General features: G+C 38.4%; 1 protein-coding gene across 3 annotated transcripts in view; it reads right to left on the bottom strand.

Annotated features, from left to right (window-relative positions):
• Positions 1–12,244, bottom strand: part of PLXDC2 (plexin domain containing 2) — a 350,669-nt gene that overhangs the window by 66,348 nt on the left and 272,077 nt on the right. For all 3 annotated transcript variants that reach the window (XM_067562334.1, XM_067562335.1, XM_067562336.1), the window contains 2 exons: positions 2,914–3,009; positions 2,048–2,129 (listed from right to left, as the gene is read on the bottom strand). In XM_067562334.1, the coding sequence (XP_067418435.1) occupies positions 2,048–2,129; positions 2,914–3,009 (178 nt within the window). The remainder of the gene's footprint in view (positions 1–2,047; positions 2,130–2,913; positions 3,010–12,244) is intronic.

Raw genomic sequence — 12,244 nt, 5'->3', positions numbered from 1 at the left:
TACATCAGTTTAACAAAAATCAGTTTAAAATGAATTTAGTTAAACAAGTGCAAAATCCTGGGTGGATGATCCTCTGGTGGTTTGAGTCTGCCTTATTATCAGTAATTTTATAGGCACAAACTAAATATATAACCAGTTTTTAAATCAGTTGTATTTAAACTAGTGCAATTTCTGTGTGTAGACATAACCTTAGTCCTTTTTTTGGACCCTTCTCGTGAATAACTCCAGATCGTGCCTCTGCTGCTGCTGAGAGATTTCCCAAGCACAAGTAGCATGAAATGACTGACAGCTTCACTCCCACCCAAAAGGCTCTGAGTAGCAGCAGCAAATCTGCGAGTGTTGTTCATTTTACTATGCAACTGGCTGTAAAAGCCATGAGCACTGTAACAGGACTGGAGTTGTCTATTTACAGAAAACAATATAGTGCAGGTTTACATACTTGATAGAAGGTGAGCTTCACTACCAGAAGGACAAGAATCTCTTTCATGAAAACTTGAGAAATCGAGGTCTCAGGACCCCATATTCACCACTTGCCACTGATGAGTGGCTGAATTGATTTATCAAGCCTTTTTTGCAGCAGTTCTGCTGTTCTGGTAGCTCAGCATAATGCTTCAGAAACTGCACAAGAAAGGCTGGGAGCTTTTGGTGTTTTACTTTCACAGAGGGACCAATCCTTGCTGTTTCCACAGATGAAACTCCCACTCACTACCATGGGCATTTCACCTGAGCAAGGACTGCAAGACTGGCCCCAAAGCATCAGATCTCACTCCTACTAAAGTCAATGCATATTTGGTGTTTGCTGCCAACTTCAGTGGGAGCAGGAAGAATCCTAAGTCTAAACTTGACACCAAGCAACAAGGGCATACTTGTAAATTCTGCTCATCTGTTAGCCTCTCCCTGAAATAACCTGCTACAGGTGGATATTTTTATTGTGTAAATTTGTCATGCTGTGTGTTATGATCTGATTTAGATAAAATAGCCTATCAGGGCTTTCTTGCAAAATAAGTGGACAAAGCTGATTTGGAACAAGCTTTGATACAAACCTACATCCAGAGAAACAGCTCAGGAAAACATGAATATAAACAACCAGAAATTCTTTATTCCATACCAGCTTCATCAACTATTTGTCAGTCTTTCAGCACCCTGTTAAATAACTGCAAACTTCTAAAATGCTAATAGCCTTTTCTCCTTTCATTATTCATACACTTTATAAATAAGATTTCTGTACTTAATCTATAGGGTTGAAAAGTAAAACACCAATAATTCACATCCATAACTACATTGTATTTTACATAACTCACCTGCTGTTAAGTAAATTCCAGCTACCAAGGTCAGCAAATGAGAACTTTTTGAAAAAGCCACGATCTCTGACAGAGTTACCATTTTGTTCTTTACACTCCAGCTATTCTGTAGCTCACAAATTGTTCCTGCAGCTGACATGACCGTCAGAACGAATGCAGCAGTGAGGGGATGATGAGACCCAAGATGTTCACTAAACATGATGAGACGACTTTTTTTTTTAAAACTCCTGGTTGTGTCAGTCTCATTCCTGTTTGGAGAACAAGCAGGTTTTTATAGCTATGCTTACATCCTGGCCTTTTGGCCTCTGCATGCAGTGACATTTCCTTCTGATTCTTTCTGGTGTCATAAAAGGAGCAAATATGAATTTAATTATGGTTTCTGTTTGCCACCTTAAAGCAAAGATAATTAGAACTTCAGATAAAAATATTGAAATAATGGTTTCAACAGGAATTCCAAGAAACATTTGCTTGCTCTATTACCCCTTGGGCCTTTCCTTCCTATCTTTCTTTATTGAAGTTAAATGGGGTAGTGACGTGTTGCTGATAATGGGAGCTGCTGAGGTTCAAAGTGGTGAACAATATTACTTCCAATGCTGTGAATTACAATGCTAAAAGCATCCCCGTTTTTTCCTCAGTAAATTCTCTAAAGAAAAAGTCCTAGATCCTGGATCATATAAAGTCCAACTTTTTTTAAATACATTTTGATCTTGGCTGTATAAAAAGGCCAAAGAAACTAGGCTCTTTACCTTTGGAGTTTATTACACCAGCTGCAGTTGAAGCCAATCTGGGCATTGACACAGGGACCACAGCTGTTAAACTGGAGACAGGCTGGGAGAAAAATTAATACACCCATTAATTTTATAGACAATTCTTACTACGTGTGCAAAGCAAAAATAAATCATCTCCAATAATATATTTAAGAGATCACTGGGCTCACATATGTGTAGCATGACATATTAAAGATAACCTGTTAGCATATACTGTACAAATATATGCAGATCTTTAGGATTTAATTTGTATTCCCTTTGTAAATTTAATTCCATTTTCAAAAACTTCCTTTCATTATGGTTGCTAATTTTTTATCTTACTGATAAGTATTAAGTTATTTCCTTAAATCTTTTTCCTTCTTCTTACATTTTTGGGTATAGATAACATTTAGACATATGTAGATAATAAAACTGGCAGGAAAGCGTGTAAGAACTACAATTGGACTAGGAAAAAAGGGTGGTTGCTATTTTCAATGTCTCATAGTGGTACAGCTGGCAATTTAAATGCTGAGATTTCTAAACACCTTCAGCAAACAAGGTGGATGAACTGCAAAACATGTCTGTGAATGTTCCTTTAAGACGAGATGTGCTGCACACAAAAGTTTTTGTGTTTAACTTACCAGCTTGAAACTTACTTAATGAATATATGGACAATCATTGGAAAATAATTTAGTGCAGCTATCATTCAAGATCTACTGACAGTTATTATAAAACTCTGATATGTTTACTGACTGGAGACACTAGTCAGATATATAAAGTTTTCAAACCCTCAGGTTATAGGAAAATATTTTGGAACTCTGCATTTTCCGACTACTTTGCACTGGTCCATATTGAATTTTACTTACTGGGTAGAGGTATCATCTCAACAGATGACAGGTTGGTAATCTTTGACATCTGGAGCTCCACCCTGTGGTATTCATAAATTGTTCTTCTACGGACATCTACCAGGGAGGAAAACATTCATATTTTATTATTTTGCAAGCTGCACCCTGTGAAAAAACAGTGAGTTTACTGGCTGCTTACTGTACTACTACCACACACACACACACGGAGAGAGAGCACATTTCCCCCATGGAGCAATTTTAACTTAACAGCTCTAGAAAGGACTATAAAAATGATGAACGAGCTCTCAGGCATCTCATTAACTGATTTAGGCAGAACTTCTAAAGCTCAGACTCAAATATTTTAGATTATATTTGAGATATTTCCCCCCAATTGTTTTCCAAGCTAGATGGTTTATAGAAACATCATACTGTCGAAATGTCATTTGTTCTCAAAATGTGCAAACAGAAATGGTTTCATCACTTAATTTAATTGTTAGCTAGAAGCTACTTCCCATCTTAATATTGTATCCTTTGCTCAAAAGTATTAGATTAGAATTTTTTTTAATATAAAAATGTAAAAGGAGTCAAGGAAGTGTTACCAAAAAGGCAGCCTAATGTGAAATCTCTACATCAAATGAAACCAGGTAAATTTTTCAAAGCAGAAGATTCACTGTAGAGTCATAAATGTACTGTTTTGACAAGCTTTGAACACACAAGCCCAAAGCAGAAGTGTGAAAAAAATATCTTTTGATTGTTAGTTTCTTATTCAATGTTCTATTATTTATTCTGGTCATCCTCCATATTCCAGATATTAAGTGCACGGCTGCAAGGCAGGCCAGAACATTTGCAAATTAGAAGTAGAGAGTATACTACGGGTCGTACATTATAATGACCATTTCCGTAGGCCTTGGATTCAAGGTTATTACCTTGGCAGATGCCTGATCAAGCTTCCATTTAAATCACTGCAAACACTCTCACTCAGTGGGATTAGGACAGAAGAGAAATGAGTGGCTACAGACATAGGATTAATAGATTATTTTGGTCAATTTTGTTGACTGAGCTGATGGGAGGAAAAAAGAATACAGAGAACCATAGACCTACACTTAGGCTACAGCTACACTGATGGGTTTACAGTTTGCTTCAATGGATCTCAGCCCCTCCACTGTAAAAGTTGTTCCAGCACCGCTGGTGCGAATAGTCTCCAAAAAGACAAGCGCATGTGCTGCCAAAGCAACCAGCAAGCAGTTGGTGTCTGCTTGAAGGAGCAGTGAAGATGAGCCCAAGGAAGGCTGGGCTGGGATGCCATGTGAAATTCTGTACTGCCTTGGCAAGATTCCTTGTGAAGTGACTGCACTGGATAGCCTCTTTGAACAAGTTTTTAGGCATGAACAGGCAGAATCTTGCTTGCAGACAATAATGCTTCTTCTTAACTCCCCATAAGTTTAGGGTATCATTGCCAATTAACTCAGCCTGTTATTAATTTGAGGGTGACTTCTGCTATGATTTGAATCACTTCTGATGGAGGATCTTTCTTTTCATCTCAGATGCAGTGACAGCTTACTAAATTAGTAAGTTACATATTTTTTATCACAAAGACATTCTGATTGGTTAGTAGGCAGATCCTGGCCAGGCAAGACATCTGCAGTGGATGTTCTGATATCTGTGCAGACTTCCAAAGGTATTGGCTAGGAAAGCCTGTCAAAATGAAGCTAATCTGGGTTTGGTTTGGGTAGATCTCCTGCCAGTAATGAAGGATATATTCTCCCAGAATGTTTAGTCCAAGAGAAGCACCTGCCAAATCAAAGCAATTTGGGTGAACAACTGCTAATGCTGGAAGCTTTAGTTTGTTTTTGTTTTTGTTTTAAATCTGGCTCCTTCTATCAAAAAAAAAAAAAAAAAAAAAGAAAGAAAAAAAAGAAAAGAAAAGCAAATGGACATATAAATAAGAATGATGATACTGGCATTGTAAATGAACCCTGCAGCATTCTGTCATTAGCATAGGTGAACTGTGCAGGTTGGTTTGCCATAATCCTATTAATTCTGAGTCTGTCACACCAAATGCCCAAGGGGGACATGTATGAAATCAGGTATTCAAGATTTCCAAGGCCCCCATGAAACGGTCTGTCACACACACCCACTGTGTAGATAATTACTAAAAATACTACTATTATGTAAATTGATGTCTGATATAAAAGCTGATTTATAATTATGCAGAATGCAGCATGACTGCTAATCCCATTAAGGGATACATTTTTAGACAGATGAGGCTTGACCCTCCCTTTTGGAGAAACAATTGGTACCCACAAAACATAATGTGGGTTTCCATTCTGTGGTGACATGGTATAAGAAAACCTACCATAGACAGGAATCTGAGTACTTGCACCCCAGCTACCTGATTTGCGCCTTTAAGCAGGTAGCTGGAAATACAAGCACTCAGATTTTTGTACACAGTTAAAACGTATGGAAAATGCAGGTGCAGCTTCTGCTGAAAATTTGATTTGAAATGGACTTTATGTCCCCTTTCAAAAGTCACATATTTCTCAAGGCCTACAGTCTTCAGTCCTCTTCCTCCTAAGATAACAAAAGCCAGAAACTAAATCAAAGCAGAAAAAAATCAAAGTTCCCAATCCTAGGGATGCTAAATCATCATTCACTTGGTTATTGTTGTTGCTTTTCACATACTGTCTATTTGGATATACAACAAACAAGTATAAATAGAAAGTTCCTGCCCCCCCCGAGTTTGCAATCTAAGGCCTCGCTTCAGCCAGGTAGTTGGGCACATGCTTGACTGTAATCATGAGTAATCCCACAGATGTCAGTGGGACTACTCATAGAGTAAATCAAGCACATGCTTAAGTATCTTGTTGAAATGAAGCTTTACATTTTGTCTGTAAAGCATCCATCATGCTTTCGGCGTGACAAAAAAATATAATACCACATGGCAGGGCAGTTTAGATAACCTCAGTGTGTATTGGAAATACATGTCTGTTAATAGTATTTCCCTGAGCACGTCTATGGAAACGTTTTACTTTTCTGTTAGTCTTTTATTTGTGTCTCATTTTTTTTAAATTTGAAAAGGATCAGTAATGTATAATTCATCAGTAACGGTTTCTACCTTGTGTGCAATCGTTGCATTTACAATGCAGTCCAAATGGTAATTTTGGTTCCAGATGTAATATCTTTGAATGCAAAAACAAAGGTAGATTTCCGGCATAAAGAACTGAAGGGAAAACTAGCTTCTTGAGGTAACTATACTCTTCAGCGCTTTTGCTAGACTCTAAAAAGAGAACGTGTGGTCACAAGGCCAATTGAAATAGTCCTTTCAAGAGATTAAGCAACGCATCTGTAAATTATAGATGTCTAAAATACTGGTCTGATAGCACATTTTCTCCACAGTGTTATCACCGTGGTTTTAAATGAAATAATGGCATATAAACATTACTTGAATTAGAGGTGCCAGAGATTACCACATGAGCAGCAGAGGCTTCTATAACATCTATGAAGGGTTAGTCACTTGTACTGAACGATTCTGAATGTATATGTTGGGCAGATGTAAAACCGGATTAGGTTTCTTCTATTCAATCTATTTCAGTTAAATCTTCTAAATTTATCTTCACAAATGACAAGGTTTCTAACTTAAGGACTCCCAGGGGTTCAACATCAGCCTTAGAATCAGCAAGAGCCACTAACTGGGAGAGTAAGCCAAAATAGCGTATCTAGTCAGATGGTTGTTATGTCATTTGTAAGTCCAATGGGGGAAGAAAACAATGGTCTGTTTACAAATGCCTTATCTATATGATAGCTCAGCATGAAATAAACAAGCTATGTAGGATATTCATCTTACACTGCCAGCAATTTATGAATCAAATAAAAGTTAGAAATGAGGGTGGGAAAAATCTCACTACAAATACAATAAAACTTTCAAATCCAGCAGCTGGTTTAGCTCCACCACAGACTGACACTAAAAGTACCATATATGATCAGCTGAGAGCTTCATGCCATAGCAGCAAGTATGAATTTTGGGTTGCTCCTGCTACCAGTCCCATATGATTGGCAGCCATCTCCTTCACAAGGCAAAGGATTCAGAATGGGCTGAAGATTAATTTCAAAGTAATATTCGCCCTTAGCACATCAAGCACTTTCCATCTTCAAAGCTCTATAAACTACTACTATTAACTAATGAACCCCCAAGGCACTGTTTGACGCTAGGGAAGTGCTGCTTCCTTATAACCCACTATTATGCATATGTGTCTAAGGTTGTGTCTACCCTGCTCCACAACTTGGACTTCAGGGGTGTGAATAGCAGTGAACACCAAAGGGCTGCGTTATAACTCCATAATGTAGATGCACCAGGTGCGAATGAAGAGGTTCCTCGTTAGCATCAATGGAGTCCTATTTGAAGAGGACTATGTTAATATGAATGAGGAACCATTTAGGTCATGTCCTCAGCATGTACACAGGGCAGTTACAGTGCAGCACTTTGGTGCACACTGCTATTCATCCCCCCGTAGTCTGAACTAAAAGGCAGTGTACACAAGCCCTAAATCCCCACCCAAGACCCGGGCCCCCTTTGTACACTAGCCATTTTTAATTTCTCTAAAAGTTACTCAAAACAGTGCAAAATCATAAGCAGTTAGGGGAATTTGCCCCTCAGTTTAACAAAAGTTATAAAATCATGGTGCAACAGGGTAGCAATTGAGGACACATGGATGAGATAATCTGTCGATGAGTGAGCCAATGAATTAAGCTCCAAATAATTGTTTTGTGACTAATGTAGAAAAACTGTCCAGCAACAAACACAGTTTAGTGTTTGCCATGTGTAGTTTAGCTGGTCGGGGAAAACACTTGATAGGACAGTATTCTCTGCTTCCTTGCATCCTTTACCCAATTTGAGCTGTGTTGAGCACAGGACTTGGGGCTGGGGAAACAAAGGTTTTTTACACAACCAGTACTCCACATTGCTCAATCTTGGATCCGGCTAGGAGCCAAGTCAGCCCCTGACAAAGGTTAGAGCCACTTTAGAGCTGCTTTCACTTCAGACACCTAGTAAACAGTCCCTCAGATGCTGTTGTGTTACCAGATGATTGCCGTTGTGCAGCAGTATGGTGGCCACACTTCTTCTTGCCACATCTCTAATTAGCCAATGAATCCTCAGGTGCCTGGTTAAGTCTTCATATGCCAGCAGGGAAGCATATTGGGGTTAAGATGTGGCCCTCTGGATAGTCATTTACACCTGTGCAAAGTGGGTGTAAAATACTGCAAGATCAGAATGTTAAACTTTTACTCCCACTTTACACAGCTGTAAATAACCACATAACACGCAAGGCAGAGTTAGGCCCTTCATTTTAAGTGACGCTGCTTCATCTTAACCTGATAAATATCAAGAGACAACCAGCAGACACTCTTCTTGGAGACTTCAAAAGTTTAATCCTAACATTCTTACAGGGTTGTCACGGGTGTAAACAAGCCAGAACAAAATCTGTCACAAACAGTTTCAATATACAGAAAGGTTTCTTGATTACACACACTTGAGTTTCACTATATATTGAGTGGCACTAATTGCCCTGAAACTGGAATGTTGTTAATAGATCATTAAGCTTTCACTTTTATCTGCATACACAGTTTTGGATAGTTATTTCAATGTTTTTAAACCTTTGGTTATCACAGCACACACTTCCTAAAATAGCTGAACCTGCCTTAACAGAATCCAGTGTGAAACTGTGATACATCATCATGGGGAGAAAGTTCAGCCACTTTTGCGTCTTCCTTATGGGAGTTACCCAACCATTAATACCAGTAAAAAGATTAGCATGGAGTAGCAATCCACTCTGAGGTTGTATGAAAAACTGACCATTCGCATCATTTTACCACTGTACTTTGCTCACCATGGTTTTCAGGGCAGTGTGAGCTCAGCAGGCAGGACACTTGCTAGGTGTTTAAGAGTTGAACACGGTGTCAGGCTGAAGGCAATGTTTCTTCATTATTTTCCTCATGAGTAATTTAAAAACAATTATTTAAAAAACATAAGAGACAAGTACTGAAAAAAGTACTGGAAGAGAGTGAGAGAGAGAAGGGATCTAGGAGCAGAGATTTCTAGGCCAAGGCGTAGAAATAAAGCTTGTGAGTAGAAAAGGGAATGAAGCAGAGAGAGGATTGAGAATGGCATGGGAGTAGAAAGAAAGGGCTGGTCTGACAGAGAAGAAAAAGGAATAAGGAAGAGAGAAGGTGGCAACAGAGGTGCAAGGAGTTGGTAGTTGACATAGCAGGGATGACGAAGAAACAAAAGGAAAGAAGACCTGCTGAAAGCAGCTGTAGAACTATCCTAAGCCATACTATCAAAACTATTGCCAATCACAGCAATAGCTAACTTGAAGACAGCTATTAAGACTTTATAGTGCAATAGAGAAAAGCTAATTTAGAAAGCATTCAGCCTGTCTATAGACAGAACAGAGACACCCTTGTGCCCCCATCAGCCAATTCCAAAGCAGAGGTCTAGAATGTGGCTCACCTCAACTAAATTCCAGAGGGGAAACAGAAACTCTAATCCAGTCAAACCTCTTTCTTCCTCCCTGACATCATTGCCACACTCATCCCTCTCATTACCAATGGCACATCCCTTTTATAGTGTCCTGATTATGTACTCACACCTCACACAAACCAAGGCATGTCTGGGGTGGAATGTAGCAGTTCTGCACTAGCAACACCGCACAATATTTAGGCTAGGAAGTAAGGGCTTATTTTCCATATTCAACCAACAGTAACAAAGCAAAATAAAAATCCAGCAAAGCAAAGAGGTGTACCAAAATTCTGCATCCCACTCATTCTCCCACCCAAAAGAAACCAAAACTGGTTTACAGTAGTAAAAGGGTACATCCTAGGAAAAAGCCCAAGTAAATACATGCAGTAGACAAAGTGCAAAGAGTTGCTACTGCAAAGCCTGTGGGGATGGCATGAGAAACATTTATATTAACCTCAGACAAAATGGTCGCTTGCCAGAATCACATGCATAGTCAGACATTTGAGTGTTTATCAGAACTGAATTCCAAGCTTAACCCATCACTAAATGTACCACTTTTCATGTTTTGTTTTAAAGAAACTAATGAGTGAATTAAATACAAGCAGCTCTGGTGCCCATTTCCCTTACTGAGGTTTTCCTTAGTCAGCGAGGCTTTGAAAGGACTGCACATAGCTTTCTCCCACATTTACAGTAAAACTATAACTAGTGAATGATATATTCTTCCGACAATGATTGCTATCAATTGCTTCTTGGAATGGTTGACGTAAACGGTCTCAACACTAAGACTTCTCTGGAGGAAAAAAAAAACCCTTCAGTTTTTTTCCCAATTCTTATAAACAATCCCTTTTCAGTCTTGGTTAAATGCTTTTTTAGAAGAAATAATCAACCATAACAAAAATGAAATGCCTCCAAATCAGATTTTCAGGGAAGCAAGTTTATTCATCATAATTAAGCATTTTTGCCTGACTCTGGAATAAATGTGTTATTTCACGAATATTTACAAAATTTATTTTTTCTTTTGGCTAATGTTTGAGAGATCCAGCAGCTGGCTCAAAATTTTCTTCCATACAAAGCAGGGTGGTATCCTGAAGTCTTGGAGCCTGGTTTACAGAGTTGCTAAGTTCCCACAATTCCAGTTACAGTCAGTGGGAACCACAGATGTTCAGTGCCTCTGAAAAACCCCCTTGTCAGGCCTTTTAACTAATTCAACAATTGTTGAGTTAAGTAAAGGACAACAGCTTTATCATCAGTTCCTGCTAAAATACTGAGTTATGTACTTCAGTTATGAACATAACTCTGAAAATACTTTTGGTTTTAATTTTTTTTTTGGATGGGTAGAAGAAAAACAATGAAAAAAACCCAGATAGACCAGATGTGGTTCTATAAGACATCCAGTTCAGAGAAATCAATACAGTGATTCACAAATTTATCACTGTGCCACTGTGTCTGCAATTTTCCCAACTGAATTGCCAATTTTTTTTTTTAAATACAAAAGCGTATTATCGGTCTGTGTCTAATAATAGCCAACATACCGTGGCTACATTGTGTATTGAACAATGGTGACACAAGTTGAAAAGATCAAATGTAAATCAGCTGTTGCTTACCATTTAGAAGCCACTAAAGAATAAACTCTCTTGTGAAACAGAAGATGAACTGAACTAAATGAAGAATTTTGGAAGTAAGTCAAAGAAATTTCACTTTTGGCATTTGAGTTGCTAGAACATCTGGAAAAGTTTTGATTATATGTCTGGTAAAGGTCCTAGTAAAGTGAGGTTCACCTCAGATTTCTCACACACTATACTGTACTATAGAGGAAAATGCCAGAAATGCCATATATGGAAAAAGTGAATCTTTCTGACAAAGGCGAACAAGGATTATAGGTACACAAAAGGTCAAATACCTAGTTGTGTATTTAAAGAGAGCTCTGGTCAGTCAACAGAAGTTCAACTGATTGAACAATGCAAAAACACACTGCACATATTGTTTGTTACACTTCTGCTGTTCTATAAAAGGAAAATTGCTGCTCCTCACAGTGAGAAAGCACTCGGTTACTGTACACTGGTGTAAATCAGAGAATGTCACTTACTTCACTAGAATTTTACAGTGGATTTATCTGGTATGCCTGAGAACAGATTCTGGCCAGTTACACCAGTATACATTCAATGCAAATCCACAGGCTTCATTATTCTGCAACAAGCATTTATTATAGATAGTGCAAGGAATCTCACTCCCAATCTATCCAAATTCTCATTCATTTGCCTTGTATAGCATCCCAAGGCAGGTTTGTAGTGTTGAAATAAATTCCAAACACATCTCTGATTATTTTAAAATGCTCTTTTTCCAAGTCACTAATGGGATTGACCAGCCTTGAGTGTATACTAGCTATCTACACTGGGAGCTCACTTTTAATAGCATTGAATTTAATTTTCATTACCGTTCCACAGGAAATATGCCCTTGTCCCATTGCCAGAAATGGAAGTGGCACCAAGAGAGCAGGTTGGAATTACAGCTTTTCAAGAGAAATGGCACCAGTACAACAAGACTGAGTCAGGGCACTTCCCCAACTTTGTGGTACGAAGTCAACTAATTCCTGAGCGCAACATGGAGGCGGTCTCTTGTTGCTGAACAACATTTAACATATAAATCAATATAAATTATGAACAGTAAGACCTTTTCTAATAGGGTTATAAAGGAGTCCGTATGTGAAACCCATATTCCAGTGTCAATTTCCCATCCTGTCTAGCCAGATGATTGCAAAGTCCTAGCTAAAATATTAGACAAGAACTAATAACACAGCTATAGAAACCTTATGTCTTCTTCAGGGACAAAGTAAGC

The sequence above is a fragment of the Emydura macquarii genome, unplaced genomic scaffold (genome assembly GCF_026122565.2).
Source record: "Emydura macquarii macquarii isolate MOO-44397 ecotype Brisbane River unplaced genomic scaffold, CSIRO-AGI_Emac_v2 contig_2422, whole genome shotgun sequence".
Classification (NCBI taxonomy): Eukaryota; Metazoa; Chordata; order Testudines; family Chelidae; genus Emydura; species Emydura macquarii.
This window is presented reverse-complemented; position numbering and strand designations above follow the sequence as displayed.